Source organism: Molothrus aeneus, chromosome 16 (genome assembly GCF_037042795.1).
Source record: "Molothrus aeneus isolate 106 chromosome 16, BPBGC_Maene_1.0, whole genome shotgun sequence".
In the NCBI taxonomy this organism is placed as follows: Eukaryota; Metazoa; Chordata; class Aves; order Passeriformes; family Icteridae; genus Molothrus; species Molothrus aeneus.
The window spans coordinates 14,416,231-14,433,989 of record NC_089661.1 but is presented as its reverse complement, the minus strand read 5'-3'; the positions used below and the strand labels follow the sequence as shown (position 1 = coordinate 14,433,989).

The following is a 17,759-nucleotide window of genomic DNA, read 5'->3' as shown; positions in this document are numbered from 1 at the left end:
TCCAGCATCCCTTCACTGACCCACAGCTCCCACCTCGGACAGCTCTGACTGGAGTCACAGGCTCCAAACCTGCTTCCCTGCAAAAGCCCTAACCACGACTCCCACATCACTGATTTAATGTTCTATATGCTGCTTTGCAGGCTCTGTGTGCTCCTTTACTGCAGAGAGTGAGTTCACATCAGACATTGGGAAGAAATCCTTCCCTGGGAGGGTGGGCAGGTCCTGGCACAGGGTGCCCAGAGCAGCTGGGGCTGCCCTGGATCCCCTGAAGTGTCCAAGACCAGGTTGGACAGGGCTTGGAGCAGCCTGGGATAGTGAAAGGTGTCCCTGCCCATGGCAGGGGTGGTTTTTAAGGTCCCTTCCAAACCATCCTGGGACTCTGTGATTTGTGTGCTTGCTCCAAGCTCCCAGCAGCCACCTCCATTTTTGTGTTTCTGGCACCGAGCTGGGACAAGAATTCCCAAAGTAAACAACTTGTTTCCGAATTGCAGCGGTGCTCGAAAAAGCAGAGCACAACTTTCCCAGCCTCTGAGGTTCCCTGGATTGCTGCCAGTCCTGCAAATTCCTTTTAGTGTACAAGCCCAGGATTATTTGGATGGCCCAGTGACCCCTCACAAACTTTTTGTAGTACCCGGGAAGGGCAGATACACAGATTTCCTCTCTCTCCCTGCTCACTGCCAAGGCTGCTCAGAATCACTGCTTTCTTCCTACTCAGGGGTTTTAATAAATTGACTTTTTCTTCCATTGGAAGAGTGATGAAAATAAATACTGAAAAAGCATTTCCAAGTTTCACCCTAAGAACAACAGAGGAAAACATCAGTGCAAATTCAGCTTTTAAAAAACACATGTGCCACATGTTTGGTGTCACCATTTTCAGTCTGCTCCAAGCAAGGGCTCACTTCTAACAGGCCCAGCTTGCAGGAGAACTGCAACAGCCAATTTTTCTTCCAAAATACACTGAGAATGTGTTTTCAGATCAAAACTGGCTCACTGTGGCAGCCTGACACAGACTAACCAGCAGCTCACTGAATTACTCAGTGAGTAATTCAGTCAGAGATCTCCCGTGCCTGCTGCAGCTCCAGGAAAAGGGCAATTCCAACCTTCTTCCACAGGAAACTCCTACCTGTTACCTTCCCAAGGCAATCTTACCTGTTTTGACAAAATCCAGCTGAAGTTCAGCCATTTTTAACAACCCCAAACTTTCTAACACAGATAATTCTGAGTGAGCAGAACTGCTGGAATGAAGCTCAGCTGCAGACCAAGAGCAGAGGCTCTGTGTTTTCAGGGACTGTCACTGTGCTGGGTGAGCCCAGGATGCCTCTCTGAAACCCTCCTGCTCTTGCTCATGATCTGTTGGCTGAAGTATCCAACAAAACCAAGCCCAAACCACCCATCTTTAACCCCGCCAGCACCGAGCTGGGCAGAATTCCCCTGCAGGAAGGGAAAGCTCCAACAGAAAAGTGAAGGATTGTGCAGAAACCAACCTGGTGCCAAGAATGGGTTCAGAGAAGTAACAGGCTGTGGTGGCTTGGACACCAGGGAGTCCAGGTTCACCAGGGCAGCGTTGGGGCCCAGGAAGGACTCCGGGGTTTTCCGGGCCGTGCTCTGCTTGCCTGATGTCCCACTCGAGTGCTGGGACTCAAAGAGATCAGGACTCGTGGTGCCACTGTGCTGAGAGGGCAGAGTGGAACCTGATTCAGCTGCAACAACACAAAGGGACAAACAGAACTCCTGGTTAATGCCCAGAGCCCAGGCAGAGAGCAGGCTGAAGGGTGTGGGAGCAGAGATGCTTTATGCTAAGTTAGTGTTAGTCAGGGCTCAGTGTTTCAGGCTGTTACACCCTCTCAGCATGCAAGCAGCTCAATGTCCTTTAGCAGAGCATGAAGAAGCTACAGTCAGAGTTGCAGCGCTCTACTGCTGGAATTCCACAGCTTTGCTGCTCCAGGTGGGACTCACAGGCTCCAAGGAACAGATACTCCAAAGCCTTGGCTCGTGCCCTGGCCCTACACCACTGCTGTGCCCTTCCTAGCTGGATTCCACCCAGGGCTGGCTCCTCAAAAAGCCCAGCTGTGCTTCAGGCAGAACCATCCTGAGAGCAATGCTACCACAGCACTGACAGGGTCTGGCAGTGTTGATTTACTGACCATTGACCAGAGGCAAAATAAATCAGAGTATTCAGAGAAGGTATTTTCTCATCTTCCTGCTGGAATTTACACATTTGAGAGATTCAGTCAGCATGGTTCTGGTTGAGTCTCTGAGCATAAGCCCTGCTCCAAACATGTTGGACACTGGAAATTAGGAAGTCCAACAAATTTCTGGGTCAATGCAGCAAAAGGTCACACGGTGCAATTCCATGGAGTACAAAAGGCCCATTCCCCACGAGTTCATGCACAGGCCAAAATGGAAACAAGGAGCTTTTACTGCTGCATCATCACTTCCTTTGTGGAAACTGATTTTTTTTGTTCAATAAAATTTAAGAACAGAGACATTTGTTGCCGTGACTGTCACCCAACCTGTCCACATGCTAAGAATTTGATTCGTACCTGGCTTTTTGGAAGTTCGAAGTGTGTCAAATTCAGAAAAATCATCTTTAACTGTACCATTCAAATTACTGAAGAGGTCAAAAGATGTACTTCCTGTTCAAAACAACAAGACAGCCCTGTCATTAACACATCTTCAGTTGCATCACACAGCTGATCCTCCTGGAAGCAATTCCTGACCCGTTCCTGTCACCAAGAAGCCACCACAGGTTCCAGGGCAGCAGCTGGGAGTGCTCCTACTCTGAGCTGGGAGAAGCAGAATGTCACAGAACTGTCCTTTCTGACAGCATGGAACAACTAAATCAGAGCAGTTTGCTTTTGGATCAGTGTAGGGCACACCTGAGCACGCTGGGGTTTGGTTGATTGAGTGTCTGCATTAGAGACAAGCAGATCTTGCTGTGGAAGGAGAGAACAGAAATGGATTTACAGCCTCAACTATCAAGTGTTAATCAGCCCTCAAGGAAAACACCACCAGTGATGATTTCATTTCTGCTTCCCAAGTGGAAAGGAGGAGGAATGCCAGAGCAGAGGTTGTGGAGGTGGCAAAGCCCCGTTAGCTGAAGCACCAGCACTCACCCAGAGCTTGCAATCAATGAAACATCACCACAGCCAAATGTGGACACACTCTTACCTCAGACTGGGAGGCACAGAAACAACACCTAAATGATCAGCAATCACACTCCTGAACAGCTTTAAGGTTTGTGTGGGTATTTTTAATTAGCTGAAATGTTTTCTTAGTTTATTTTTAACCTTCAGGACATTTCAAGCAAGAAGAGCACAAGATGACAAAACCCAAGAGAAGGTGAAAATTGAACATAAAAACAATATTTATCAAGAACAAAGAGCCACCATAGCTAAAGGCTCATTTCACAATGCTCCAGTTATTGCCCTTTGCCCAGGAAAAGCTGCTTAGAGAAGTTTTTGCAGCACTCAGATCCCTTTGTCTGTTGTATTCTGGGACGAACGATGAGCAGAAAATGCATTTTGGATGCTTTTAGCCATGGTGCCAATATGAAAATGCCAGGTATTAACACTCATCAAGGTTGTATTAGTTACAGAGCATGAAAAGACAATTACAGCAGCACCTTCTACATCTTTACCAGGGCTCAGGGAGGGTTTCACACCCTCAGTCTGAAGGAACAAACCTTCATTTGCACCTCTAAAAGTCTCCTCCGAGCTGCTCAACCTGTCAATCTACATCTGCAGAGACATCCATCTGCAGAACTATTCATCATGAGGAAAGGTGAAATTAGAGTATCATTCATTGCCAGAAATTAAGTCCTTGCCTAATTAAAGATAAAACCCAGAGCAGCAGCAGTCCCAAGTGCTCAGCAGGCAGCCACAAATACCAGGAGGAGACATAGAAGGGACAGAGCAGGAAGCAGCACCTCGAATTCAGAGCTGTAAGTCTGAATAATTACATTCAAATTTCTTTTTCCTGCTGGTTATTCCAAGTCCCTTTTATTTTGAAGACCAATTCTGCCAATTGTCCAGCTTCTTTGAACCACACAATGCAAGAAAACCATTTGGACTTCTCCTCATTACTCAAATAAGATGCATATGGGATGAGAATATTGCTCACCAGAAGTAGAGAGAGGTTTGTTTGCAGGTGCTGATCCCCAAGGATCCACAGAAGATTTTGCTGCAGTAGAAGATGGCTGAGCAGGAGCCCAAGGGTCCACATTTTTGGCCAGAGGCTGAGCTGTGGATCCTGCTGGTGCTGCCCAGGGGTCAACAGAAGCAGCTGGTTTGGCACCTGCAAGAAGAATCAGCAGGAAGAGAAGTCAGTGCTGCTTCTCTAGAAAGCTTTCCTTGGAGTCTGACCCCATCCAGGAGCCTTTCCTTGGGCACTGACCCCTCCCAGGAGCCTTTCCTTGGGCACTGACCCCTCCCAGGAGCCTTTCCTTGGGCACTGACCCCATCCAGGAGCCTTTCCTTGGGCACTGACCCCTCCCAGGAGCCTTTCCTTGGACACTGACCCCTCCCAGGAGCCTTTCCTTGGGCACTGACCCCATCCAGGAGCCTTTCCTTGGAGTCTGACCCCATCCAGGAGCCTTTCCTTGGAGTCTGACCCCATCCAGGAGCCTTTCCTTGGGCACTGACCCCATCCAGGAGCCTTTCCTTGGGCACTGACCCCTCCCAGGAGCCTTTCCTTGGGCACTGACCCCATCCAGGAGCCTTTCCTTGGGCACTGACCCCTCCCAGGAGCCTTTCCTTGGGCACTGACCCCTCCCAGGAGCCTTTCCTTGGACACTGACCCCATCCAGGAGCCTTTCCTTGGACACTGACCCCATCCAGGAGCCTTTCCTTGGGCACTGACCCCATCCAGGAGCCTTTCCTTGGGCACTGACCCCTCCCAGGAGCCTTTCCTTGGGCACTGACCCCTCCCAGGAGCCTTTCCTTGGGCACTGACCCCTCCCAGGAGCCTTTCCTCCTCCCAATTAACACTGAGCATTAATGGGAGCAGCAGCTCAGCACCAGCCACTCCCAGCATTTGTCACACTCTGACCAACAACAGCACCAGGAAATTCCTGGCAAGGCAGAGGAATAAACAATTCCCCTCTCTGGATACAAATACCTGCAGTTCCAGCAAGAAAATAAACTTGCCTTTGTTGCTGACATTGCCACCACAAGTGACAATCCCTGCCTGGAGGTGACCTAAATCACAGGGTCTATTTATGAACTCAGGGGAAAGTGAATTTATAAAAATCCCAAAGGTAAAAGGTGTGAGATACACAACATTAACCCTTGGACAAAGGAAGCTGTAAGATTCAGAGGGAATGTTTTCCAACTCTTTTAAACCCACTGCTATTTTATAAAAATATAATCAGCTCCCCTGAGCCAGCTGTGCTTTTTTATTCCCATTTCTAAGCACTCCTGACACACATCTAAGCTGCCCACTGATACCCCTTTATTATTTTTAACCCAATGCCTGTGTGCTCAGGGTTCTCATTTCTACTGGAACATGCTGACAACTCTTCATCCCTACAAATTCAATCACCAAAGGTTTGATTCCCAAATGAGGATTTTATAACCCAAGAGAGCAGGACAGAATCACCCACATGCAACAACTCTGACCTTCAATATCCTGCAGATTTCAAATTACAACTGAAAATTATTTTAGCTTTTAAAACTCCATTATTCAACCCCCCCGGCATCCCAATATTCCTGTAAATCAGGAATGCTGTGCCACACAGTGGCACAAATTCCAGCTGGAATTTTGGGTTTTGTTTCATCAGCAGGCACGTGGTCACTACAGCTCCAGAGCAGGAAATGCCAAAACTCTCCAAGGAAGGCCCATTATTCTCACAGCAATACTCCCATTTCCTTTACTGTCCCCAGTGCTGAGGCAGGAGCAGTGCCACACTAATGACAGCATTTCCCAAAATGTCCTTTCTTCCCTAAAAGGAGCACTCAAAACGAGAATGCTCGGGAAAATCCCTTCCTGGAGCTTCCATCAGCTCCACTGGAACACCACAGCACTGGCAGGAGTTGGGAAATGCAGATTCCTGAGTCATTTTTTTACCAGCAAATTCATGAACTGGCATCTTGGAGACTATTCCTGGGAGAATCCAGCGGGCTGGAAGCAGGGATTGTGCTGTGGTGAAAGAAAGCTGGGAAGCACTGAGGAGATGCTACAGCTGGAACTGGTACAAGGAAAATCCTGTCACAGGGTGACACATCAGGTGGAGATTTGAGGAAAGGGGATTTTGGTTGCTTTAAGCCATGGAAAAATAAACGGAGTGGCCTCAGGGCCCAAAATCTGGGCTTTTTCTCAGTTCCTATCACCAAAAAAAGCAGGTGACACTTGGAATGATGACCTGGCAGTTGGCCCAGGAGCTTTGTAGGTGCCTTTCATGCCATCATGAGCAGGGAAAAGTCCCCAAACAAGGCATTTTATCATTAAACTTCCAATTTTTCATCAGGAATCTGATGGTGGTGTGTGGATTGCAAACAGCTTGGAAGCATTTTGGAGCACAGGTTGTAGAATCAGCAGCCCGAAACAGAACTGACAGAACAAAGGTGTCAATCTTCATGGAAATCTTCATCAAGATTTGCACAGAAACTCCCTGCCCTTTAAAAAAGTCAAAAATTCCAACCAAAAAATAGATCCACCTCCAGTTCCAAGTGTTACACTGTGAGAAACCAGCCACTTTCTTATCCAAGGAGTAACTCCTTGGCAGGCTGTGGCTGACCCAGACATCAGCCCACCACACAGGCAGCAACACACACACAAAAAACCAAAATACCACACAAAAATTTGGCTTAGCTGCTCTTTAAAATGTGAAACACTGCACCTTTCCCTTCAGATATATTCCATGGATTTAGCATTGGAATCCTATGGAACATTCAGTATTTTAAATGGCAACCTGAATTTTTTTGTCTGCTATAAAAATCTTCATTTAAGTAATTTAATCCTTTTGGTTCTGACCATACACAAATGCATTATAATTCTCTAGGAGCAACTAAAGACATGATAATTCACACTGATGGCCTTCCTAAGCTCAGCACCCTGCCTAATATCAGATTAAATTCTGGGAACAGTCTAAAGCCATGGCACTGACACAGCCAGCAGTGAGACACCAGCTGGACAAGTTGGTTTTGCTGTAAAGATAACAGAATTGCCACTCTCTTCTTCCTTAGAAGAAACTCAGCTGCTTAAAAAACCACACAGAAACTCAGCTGCTTAAAAAAAAAAAAAAAAAAAGCAACTGCCATTGGTGTTTTGATGCTCCTCATTCCATTGCTTGGAAATGAGGAATTTAGTGAAATGAATGAAAATGGACTCGTACATGAGTACAACACTGAGGAACTTTGAAGTGCAAGGTTAAAAAGCAAAACCTTTGAAATCCCAGTGCTCCTGGCAGTTTGCTCTTACCAAATGATTGCCAGGGGTCGGAGGCAGGGGCTGCAGCTGTGGATCCTCCCCAGGGATCCGTTTGGTTGGCAGCAGCAGCAGCAGCAGCAGCAGCAGCAGCAGGAGGTCCCCAGGGCTCGCTTTTGGCCGGGGCCGGTGCCGAGGAGGGCAGGGCATCCATCAGGTCCAACAGGGTGGTGTGCTGAGGGCAGGAAGAAGCTGAGCTTTACTCAAGAGCCTTGCCAGGCTGAAGTACAAACCCACGAGAGTGAAGAAGCAATTATTATTATTATTATCATTATTATTATTATTTTTCCTTTTACACGCCTGCATTGACTAGCTCCAAATTTAACCCACACGGAAGAAGCTTTAAGCTACACAACAAAGCAAACCCAAAAGCACAAAAGAGCTCGGTATTAAGCTAAATTTGTGTTACTGTAATTCAGCTTTTGGCAGCATAACCGGGAATTTCTTAGGCCAAGGCACTACCTCCTTCTTTTTGGGAATTTTAATTGTGTCTCTGCGACTCTCCTCCAGAGCCATCTGTAATCTCAGATCGTCCCCGCGTCTGAGGCGCTCCTCCTGCAAAGGAAACCAACACTGGTGACACCGAGCACGAGCCTGCTCTGAGCTGCTGCTGCTCCCTGCAGGGCTCCAGCCCTGCCCCTGTGCTCCACAGGCTCCATTTCCACACAGCACACACCAGGCACAGGAGCTCTCCTGGGGTTCGTGCCTCGGGAGCACCCCGACCCTGCTGTGGTCATTGCTGGTTGGGATTTACCCTGGTGTTGTTTTATTCTTTCCAAAATTCTGTTAGAAACACCACAGAACTTCAAGTGAACAAGCCATTTTTAAATTTACCCCGGTGTTGCTCCATTCTTTCCAAAATTCTGTTAGAAACACCACAGAACTTCAAGTGAACAAGGCATTTTTAAATTTACCCCGGTGTTGCTCCCTTCTTTCCAAAATTCTGTTAGAAACACCACAGAACTTCAAGTGAACAAGCCATTTTTAAATTTACCCTGGTGTTGCTCCATTCTTTCCAAAATTCTGTTAGAAACACCACAGAACTTCAATGAACAAGCCATTTTTAAATTGGCATCATGGTTTTTCAGCATTCAGATCACCACTGAGGATTGCAGGGAGCCAAACTGGAATTTCCCCTGCCTTTGTTCACTTCCCTCCACGCTGGTGCGAGATGCACCGAGGGAATTGAGTCTTGCCAAGTGCAGGTGTAATTTGAAGGTTTAAACATCTGTAACTACAATGTTTATGCCACACTCAACTCCTTTAAATATCTCTGCTTGCATCATGTCTCTCAGAAGTTGACTAATCCCCCAGCTTGTCATTTCTGAAGCTACTTCAAATGCTTAGGAGTTGATTTATATTTTAGTTCCCTTTATTGCTCAATAATGACAAAGTTTACTGGGTTACAGTTTCCCTTTCCGAGCATTCATGCTTAACATACAGCTGTAAACTAAATTGTTACAGGAATCCTCTAAAATATTCCAGGCACTCAGCATGGCTGACTTGAATTTTCACTCAGAGCTGAGATTTGTCTTTGTTATGTATTAAAATGCAGTCATTTTATCCAAATTTACTCCAAATTCAGAATGAAGCTGCTAAGAATTAGCACAGTAACATAACTCAGGTGACAGATCAGGAGTCAATTTCCTTAATCCATTTTTTTTTAATATATTCTGGTACTTTGTGTCAGGTCACCCTCCTGTTCCAGAAACTCCCACCAAACGAACAGGCTGTTCCAAATTCCACTGGAATCAGAATTCACTGACATTAATGAAGATTTCAGGACCAGTCATGCTTTCAGCTCTTCCTAACTGAAAACATCTTCAGTAATGTGATGATTAACATCCTCCCACACAAAGTCTTCTCTCAAAGTGACTGTCATCTTCCACTAGTCTCAACAGCTCGGAGGCTGAAGTTACTTTAAAAAGAGATTTGAAGAATAATAATAATAAAAAAGAAACCAACCCACACACAGGATTCTACCTGGAGCAAAGCCAAGCTGCCATAAATAAAATAAAATAAGATAAAATAAATGAAATAAGATAAAATAAAATAGAAATAAAATGGAATGGAATGGAATGGAAAGGAAAGGAAAGGAAAGGAAAGGAAAGGAAAGGAAAGGAAAGGAAAGGAAAGGAAAGGAAAGGAAAGGAAAGGAAAGGAAAGGAAAGGAAAGGAAAGGAAAGGAAAGGAAAGGAAAGGAAAGGGGGAAGGGGAAAGGGAAGGGAAAGGAAGGGGAAAGGGAAAGGAGGGGGAAAGGGGAAAAGAAGATAATAAAATAAAATAAAATAAAATATAAAAATAAGAGAAAGTAAAATAAAACTAAATAAAAATAAAAATAAAATAAAACAAGATTAAACAAAATAAATAAAATAAAAAATAAAAATAAAATAAAAAACGAGATAAAATAAAATAAAAAATAAAATTAAATTAAATTCAAATTAAAAGAAAATAAGATAAAATAAACAAAACAAAATTTAAAAAATAAAATAAAATAAAATTTAAAATAAAATAAAATAAAATAAAAATAAGATAAAATCAAACCCAACCAACCAAACCAGGCTGCACTGTGAACTCTCCAAGCAGGGACACTTTGGAAAACCTACACGGGCACCGACCTGCTCCGCCACCTCCCGGCTCATGGCCAGCGCCAGCTGCAGCTGCAGCTCCTCCTCGCCGCTGGTCTGGGGCCGCGCCTGCTCCAGCTCCGAGGACACCCGCGGGGATGTCGCTGTAGGGACACAAAAGCCAAAACCCGGCACGTTCAGCACAGCGAACTGCAGGAGATGGGGCACAGATTCAGCAGAGCAAAGTGCAGGAGATGGGGCACAGATTCAGCACAGCAAAGTGCAGGACATGGGGCACAGATTCAGCACAGCAAAGTGCAGGACATGGGGCACAGATTCAGCACAGCAAAGTGCAGGACATGGGGCACAGATTCAGCACAGCAAAGTGCAGGACATGGGGCACAGATTCAGCACAGCAAAGTGCAGGAGATGGGGCACAGATTCAGCACAGCAAAGTGCAGGAGATGGGGCACAGATTCAGCACAGCAAAGTGCAGGAGATGGGGCACAGATTCAGCACAGCAAAGTGCAGGAGATGGGGCACAGATTCAGCACAGCAAAGTGCAGGACATGGGGCACAGATTCAGCACAGCAAAGTGCAGGACATGGGGCACAGATTCAGCACAGCAAAGTGCAGGACATGGGGCACAGATTCAGCACAGCAAAGTGCAGGAGATGGGGCACAGGACCCTGCAGGAGATGGGGCACAAATTCAGCACAGCAAACTGTAGGAGATGGGGCACAGATTCAGCACAGCACCCTGCAGGAGATGGGGAAACAGGACCCTGCAGGAGATGGGGCACAGATTCAGCCCAGCACCCTGCAGGAGATGGGACACAGATTCAGCCCAGCACCCTGCAGGAGATGGGGGCAGGCTCAGCTCCTGCACCCCGTGTTTGGTGTCAGAGCTCCCCCAGGGTGAAGAGGTGAGGGGATCATTTAGCTCTTCATGGCAGTTCAGCTGCTTTAAGGGAAAAATATTCCTGGAAAATCAAAGGGTTTTTTTTATAAGAAGTACCCCCAGCTGATGCTGGAGTGTATCAGAGCTCTTGACTTAAAAATTCATTGTTGAAGGAAACATTTGTGAGTATTTCTTCCATCTTCCAGTGTCAGTAAGGATCTTCTGGGAATGGGCCAATATCAGGGTAAAACTGGATACCACCCACTTTTCTGTAAAATAATACAGTCTTAATGGGAAGATAAAGAACTATTCTTAACTGCTGAGCAGGCTTGGGGATAAACAAACCAGCTATTCAGACTCCAAATTTAAACAAATACAGGCTCATTCTCTGCTAAAGAAGAGTTTGGGAAGTGGGTAGGGGGTGTTGGTTGGTTTCTGGGGTTGGTTGGGGTTTTTTGGGGGTATCTCCTCCTCCTCTTCAAGGAACAGCCAACCTTGACAGCTAAAAGATGCAATTTCTCAACACACAAACCATCTTTTAGTGCTGTTTTCACTCCAGGAGCATGTGAAATTCCCATCCTACACCACTAGCAGGTTTAGCACTGTACAGTAATTGAACAATTTTGCGCTCACTCTCTCTCAGACAATTCTTCAGCATCCAAATCATTCATGCAGAAATTCTACCTCGCTTTGGCAAGGAAGTTTGTATTTAGTGGCTGGACTGATGATTAGTTTGGCAAAATATATATTGACATTTAATACATTTAATTGAATGTTTCAAACTAGTGTGTCAAGCTCCAAGAAATCAAGTTTCTTCCTACCAGGTCAGCTGGGCATGTGAAAATGAGATTGCCAAATTTGGTTTGAAAACCACTTTTTCATCACTACTTTAATTCTCCAAACATTTCCCAGTCTTGTCTCTCCCTCCTGAAGTTTCAGGCCAAAATGACACCACAAAACAAGTGGAACTTTCTCATCCAGCAGGCCAGAAGGAAGAGGACTCTCCATAAACAAGGAATGACCTTTCCTCCTTCCCACCACACCCCGAGGTGCCCTCCCACCCCATCTGCTTCTACAGACATAAACTAATTTATCACCCACAAGGATTCTTCCACCCTGTGCTGATCCTGAAGCTCTCAAGCCAACCTTACCTCAATTAAGATGCTCCTCATAGCTCAATTCTATTACTCTTTCACACTTTTTCATATAAAATAATTAAATTTAGCCTGGTTGATGAGTACTTACTGCTCCAACAGTCACTGCCAGGCTCTCCAATATATTACATTAAAAATATGATGATTAAAGCATGTGATAATTCCCAGCCACTCACCTAATACAGGTGATAAATTAGCACTAATTCTAATCATTCTAATCCAAAATGGATGATTTTAAACCAGGATGGAGGTGGAAACGCTTCCCTTTGGAGCCAGAGAATGATTTCTATTTATCTTTGCCAGAAGAAGATGGAGCAGCTTATGGTTGTTAAATACCTCAGAGAGAGAGAAAAACTATTTCAGATAAAGGGGCAAGAATTCATGGTATAAACTGGCCATGAATGGATGTGAGATGCAGATGGAGAAGAGCAGTTCTGCAGCAGGGATTAGAGAAGGAAAGAGTCCTAACTGGTTTAAAAACAGAGCCTGGGACACATGGGACAGCAGCAGAGGCACCTGAGAACAGATGGCACCTGGAGCAGGAGCAGGAGGAACCTTCTGCTCTGCTGGGCCTGAACTGTGGGGGGGAAATGGGATTTCCTGCATTTCCTGCATCCCAGCTTTTCCAGCTCTGCTCACATCCCTGCATTCCACAGCGACCAAGGGCCTGATGGCAGAGTGGCATTAAAATGAAAACGATGCAAAGTGGGTTCGATGCCATTGCTCTTCCTCCCATTTCCACACAAAGGATTGCTGACCTCACTGCCCAGTGATTCCTGCCTGGAAAAGCTGATCAAAGCAGGGATTGCATCCCACTCCAAGCCTTTCCCTGGCTCTGCACTCCCAGCCAGGCATGGGAAGGGCTGGCTTGGCTTTGGCAGGGGGGTCCATGAGCTCCCAGAGATCCCAAGAATGGCAGTTCTGGGACTCCCACATGGACACCAGGGGCTCACACACACACAGGTCATTCCTTCCCATTTCTGGGCTTTCCAGCAATTCATTCTACTTGCTATCATTAACTCTGAAAGGTATTTCCAGCTCCTTTTTACTTAAAATAAAAGGGGAAAATGTCCATTTGAAGTTCTTCCTTGGGCCTCAATAAAAAAAACAAACTATAGGAATGCTGCTGTTTTCCATGTAAGCCTCTGCAGTGTTATAAAATCATCCACATTAAAGAGCTGCCAGCACTTTTCTTTTCTTTTTTGAAAAGGATTAATTCAAAACACCATTCTTGGGAGTAAGCTGACAAGTTTTCCCTAAGATTCCTGTCCACATGGGCCTCATGCTGCTGTAAGGTCAGAATCCCCAGGATCCAGCAGGAAGGTGACAGCCTCAGGAGCAGGATGGTGGCACACAAAGCATCCCTTATCCCCAGCACATGACAGCTAACTCAGATGTTTATGGAAGATGGGACTCAACAGATCAATTCTGAAACCCTGCTAAACCCTGCTTTGCTGGGAATTTGGGGATCCCAGTCCCACCAGGAGCAAATCTGGGGGATCTGGTCCTGCAGGGAGCACAGGGCTGGCTGCTCAAGGAAATCATCTGGAGGCTCAGTTAATCACTAAAGCAGGATTCTGCTGCACCATCTGTGCCTGGCCAGGCTGGGACAGCTCCCAGACACAGCTATTGATAATTTCCTATATTTTGGCTCTATTAAAAGGCCTCTGTAGCTGGTTATAGATCTGGCTGAGTTAAAGTGAAATACAGGACACAGAGAGCAGAGCCTGCATTAATAATAAAAATCAGACTGTATTTTCATTCAGAATCCTGTGCTTGGGCTTTGGGGCTGTTTTTGTTATTTCTGGGTTTTTTCTTTAGTGTCAGGCTTTCTAATTTGCAGGTGGAATTCTGAAGACCAGAATTCAGCTCTCAGAATGAAAAGCTGCTTCCTCACACACTCACTGAACCTACAAAAGTGGGCAAAACCCAACAGTGACTTGAAAAACTGAAATAATATCAAGGTAAGAACTCAGAAATCAACAGCAATTCACTTGGGAAGCAGGCAGAGATCCCATCTGTCAGTGTGCCAGTGAACAACCACTCCAATAAAATGGGATAATTTAAAAAAGGCAAATGATGGAAAGGCAAGTACAAGCTGTTTAATCTAGAAGGAATTGTGTAATCCACCTTTCCCTTGGGAATGAAGGAATCTTTCAGGTACAAGAAGAGAGTTGGTAACACTGATGAGTGTGACAAGGTGGAGCTGCTCAGCCCTCCTGCAGGATTCTGATTGCACTGAGCAGACTGAGAGCTGCTGAAATTCATTTAACACTCAACAAATCCTTCAGGTCTGTTCTGTTGGGAGCATTTTCCTCTCAGGTGATGCCAAGCCCCGTGTGAATGGACACAGTTGGATAATTCAGTGTCACTACAAAGTCTGGATGCACCAGCGGCACCTCCCACCTTCACTCTCAGCAGCAGAAAAATAAATGTATGATGAGAGGATTTAATCAAGCTGTCAAATGACATCTGACAGGAGTCTGCCACATTCCCTCAACACCTCAAACTACAGGAATTCTCCATGCTGCTCAGCCAGATTCATTGCTGGGTGATAGTCCCTATATTCCCTGACTAAGGTGGAAGGGCAGGGATGTGTTCCAACCTGTAGAGAGGCAGAACAGATTATTAAAGACATAATGATTAAATAAAAAGCAAACCCTTTAAAAAGAGGAGTGTTCTGAATGGAACAGGCTGCCCAGAGAAGCTGTGGCTGCCACATCTCTGGAATGTTCAAGGCTGGAGCAACCTGGGATAGTGGAAAGTGTCCCATAGCAGGGGGCTGGGACAAGATGAGCTTCAAGGTCCCTTCCAACCCAAACCATTCTGGATTTCATAAATTTCCAATTGTGTCAAACCCAAACCAGCAATTCCTCTGAATTATTTTCTACTCCAAGCAAAAGGGGAGACAAAACAGAAACAGATGAGTGAACACAAACTTGCTGAGGCTTCACAAAACTGGTTTTAAATAACGAGTCAACTGAACGTGAATAATCGCTGCAAATATAAAACTCATTAATTCAGCTACAGCAAATTGCTCCCAGAATTTTGCCAGGTTCAGGTTAAAGACTTGGCATTTCCCAAGATCCATAAAAGCCCTTCCCAGTGCATCCTTCAGCATCTGCTCTCTCCAGCAGGCTCTGAGCACAGCGAGCTGAGCTGAGCCCACCTCAGGCAGTGCTGCTGAAACCAGGCCACACCCAGCTGTGTGTGACACTGAAATCAGGGTTTGTGACACTGAAACCAGGGTCTGTGACACTGAAATCAGGGTCTGTGACACTGAAACCAGGGTCTGTGACACTGGAATCAGGGTTTGTGTCACTGAAACCAGGGTCTGTGACACTGGAATCAGGGTTTGTGACACTGGAATCAGGGTTTGTGACACTGAAACCAGGGTCTGTGACACTGAAATCAGGGTTTGTGACACTGAAATCAGGGTTTGTGTCACTGAAATCAGGGTCTGTGACACTGAAACCAGGGTTTGTGTCACTCAAATTGGGGTTTGTGACACTCAAATCAGGGTCTGTGACACTGAAACCAGGGTCTGTGACACTGAAACCAGGGTCTGTGACACTGAAACCAGGGTCTGTGACACTGAAACCAGGATCTGTGACACTGAAATCAGGGTTTGTGACACTGAAACCAGGGTTTGTGACACTGAAATCAGGGTCTGTGACACTGAAACCAGGGTCTGTAACACTGAAATCAGGGTCTGTGACACTGAAACCAGGGTTTGTGACACTCAAATCAGGGTCTGTGACACTCAAATCAGGGTTTGTCACTGAAATCAGGGTCTGTGTCACTGAAATCAGGGTCTGTGTCACTGAAATCAGAATTTGTGTCACTGAAATCGGGGTTTGTGTCACTGGAATCAGGGCATCCATCCCATCCCATCCCATCCCATTATCCCATTATCCCATCCCATCTTCCCATCCTCTCCTGGAGCACAGGAAAAAGGGAAGGATGTGGGCACAACCCAAAACAACACCTGGACACCCCAGCTTGGCCCTACCAGGACTGGATCTCTTCAAAAGCGTGGCCTCAGTAAACCTGGTTTTAGAACACCACCAGCAGCACCCCAGCCCAGGCTTAAGAGGTCTAAATTAAGAACATCCTACTTTTCCCTGTGCAGCCATAAATCCAGAATCCTATTTAAGTGGTCACTGGCAGCTGGAGATGAAACAAGGCCAGGAACAAGAGGCTGAAGTTTTTGAAACTGGGTGACAAATGTCAGGCAAAAAGCCAATTATTTAGACCCAGAGGCAGATTAGGAGTGAGGGACTATTGCTCCAAAAGATTTTTAATATCTGCTTTATATCCCTTCCTCTCCCCAGTAAGTTTGCTTTCAGCACTACACAAAAATATTTCCTTAAGGTGAAATAAAACCTGATTTGATGCAACTCTAAAGAACTGGCACATTTTCTAAAATAAATAAAAATGATACATTTTGTCATGGAATATTTAACAGCTCCTAATCTGAGCATTAATTGTCCCTGGTTTGAAGCTGGAAGATAAAACCAATTGCTCCCAGTATGTCAGAAATTGCTGACAAGATGGAAGTTGGGAGGAGCTTTATTTCTGCTTTTTGCTTTTGAGTATCTCTCATAGCTTCCATTTTCAGGTTATGAGACTGGGTAGAAAAAAAAAACTTTTCCAATTCACATGCCATAATGTGCTCCCTGGAATTATCCAAGCACAGAGATCTTCAGGGCCAACAAAGTCATTAAGGCAAAGCTTTGGGGGAAAGGATTTTATTAAAAACCATCAAGTTGCACCATTTCGTTTTGCACAGTTTCTAAAGGATTTTCAGAGATGAAATGAAAATATTCACAAGAAAACGGGGAAAATACCCTTATTTGCTTGTAGCAGTGAGGGATGATTGGATATCAGCCAAGAGATCCTTTTCCATCTTGAATTCTCTCTCACTACACAGGGTATCAATACTGCTTTTATTTTGTTACAAAGGATGAACGTGGGACACAAAAACCAGCAATTCTTTAAGAAAATCCCTTGTGGGCAACATCCAGCAAAAATCCAATTGTCCCCATGCAAACCTGCCCAGGTTGGGAAGCTGGAGGAGAGGAGGAGTTGGAGCAGAGTTCAGTCGGTGCTGGCTGTGCAGCGCAGCTGATTCAACATTCCAAAAAACTGACCCAAAAAGGCTTCACTGATTTAACCAAAACTGCATTTTTAGTGCCTGAAAGGAGAGGGCAGAGCTCCCTCACATCCTCCCCAGTATCCACTGGGAGTTACTGGGGAGCTGTTCTTCAGGAATTACCAAACTCTCAGCTCTTGCTTCTGCAAGAAAGCGCTAAAAATGAGGGTTTATAACCCAACTCTAGAAGGAGCAAGAGTAAAATGTGCAGATGGCAAACCTCTGAGGGATGAAACCTTTCCTGGGGTGGTGCTGCCAAAAGGGCTCTGCCACTCTCCCAAACTTTATTTCTATTTCTATTTCTATTTTCTTTATTTCTATTTGCCTGCTAAGCAGTGCTGGGCATTCAGCAAAGAGGGTGGCTGGACATTTTGAAGAGGCAAATCTCTGCTGTAGATGGCAAATCTAAAAGTCTCTGATCTCCTCTTCAAAGGCTCAGAGGAATGAAAGAGAATTCTGCCAGAATATACAGAGCAGCAACAGCATCTTAGGGATGTTCTGAGGGGAGTATTTCCCAGGAGTGAGGCAGAACTTCATTCCTTTTACAGATTTTTTTTT

At 45.5% G+C, this 17,759-nt stretch overlaps 1 protein-coding gene across 2 annotated transcripts in view; it reads right to left on the bottom strand.

Annotated features, from left to right (window-relative positions):
* EPN2 (epsin 2) overlaps positions 1-17,759 on the bottom strand; it is a 44,724-nt gene that overhangs the window by 4,414 nt on the left and 22,551 nt on the right. Inside the window, exons 3-8 of one of the 2 annotated variants that reach the window (XM_066560520.1) lie at positions 10,044-10,156; positions 7,888-7,980; positions 7,420-7,600; positions 4,123-4,296; positions 2,544-2,636; positions 1,485-1,700 (exon numbers count right to left, since the gene is read on the bottom strand). In XM_066560520.1, the coding sequence (XP_066416617.1) occupies positions 1,485-1,700; positions 2,544-2,636; positions 4,123-4,296; positions 7,420-7,600; positions 7,888-7,980; positions 10,044-10,156 (870 nt within the window). The remainder of the gene's footprint in view (positions 1-1,484; positions 1,701-2,543; positions 2,637-4,122; positions 4,297-7,419; positions 7,601-7,887; positions 7,981-10,043; positions 10,157-17,759) is intronic. The other variant, XM_066560521.1, reaches the window with a different exon arrangement.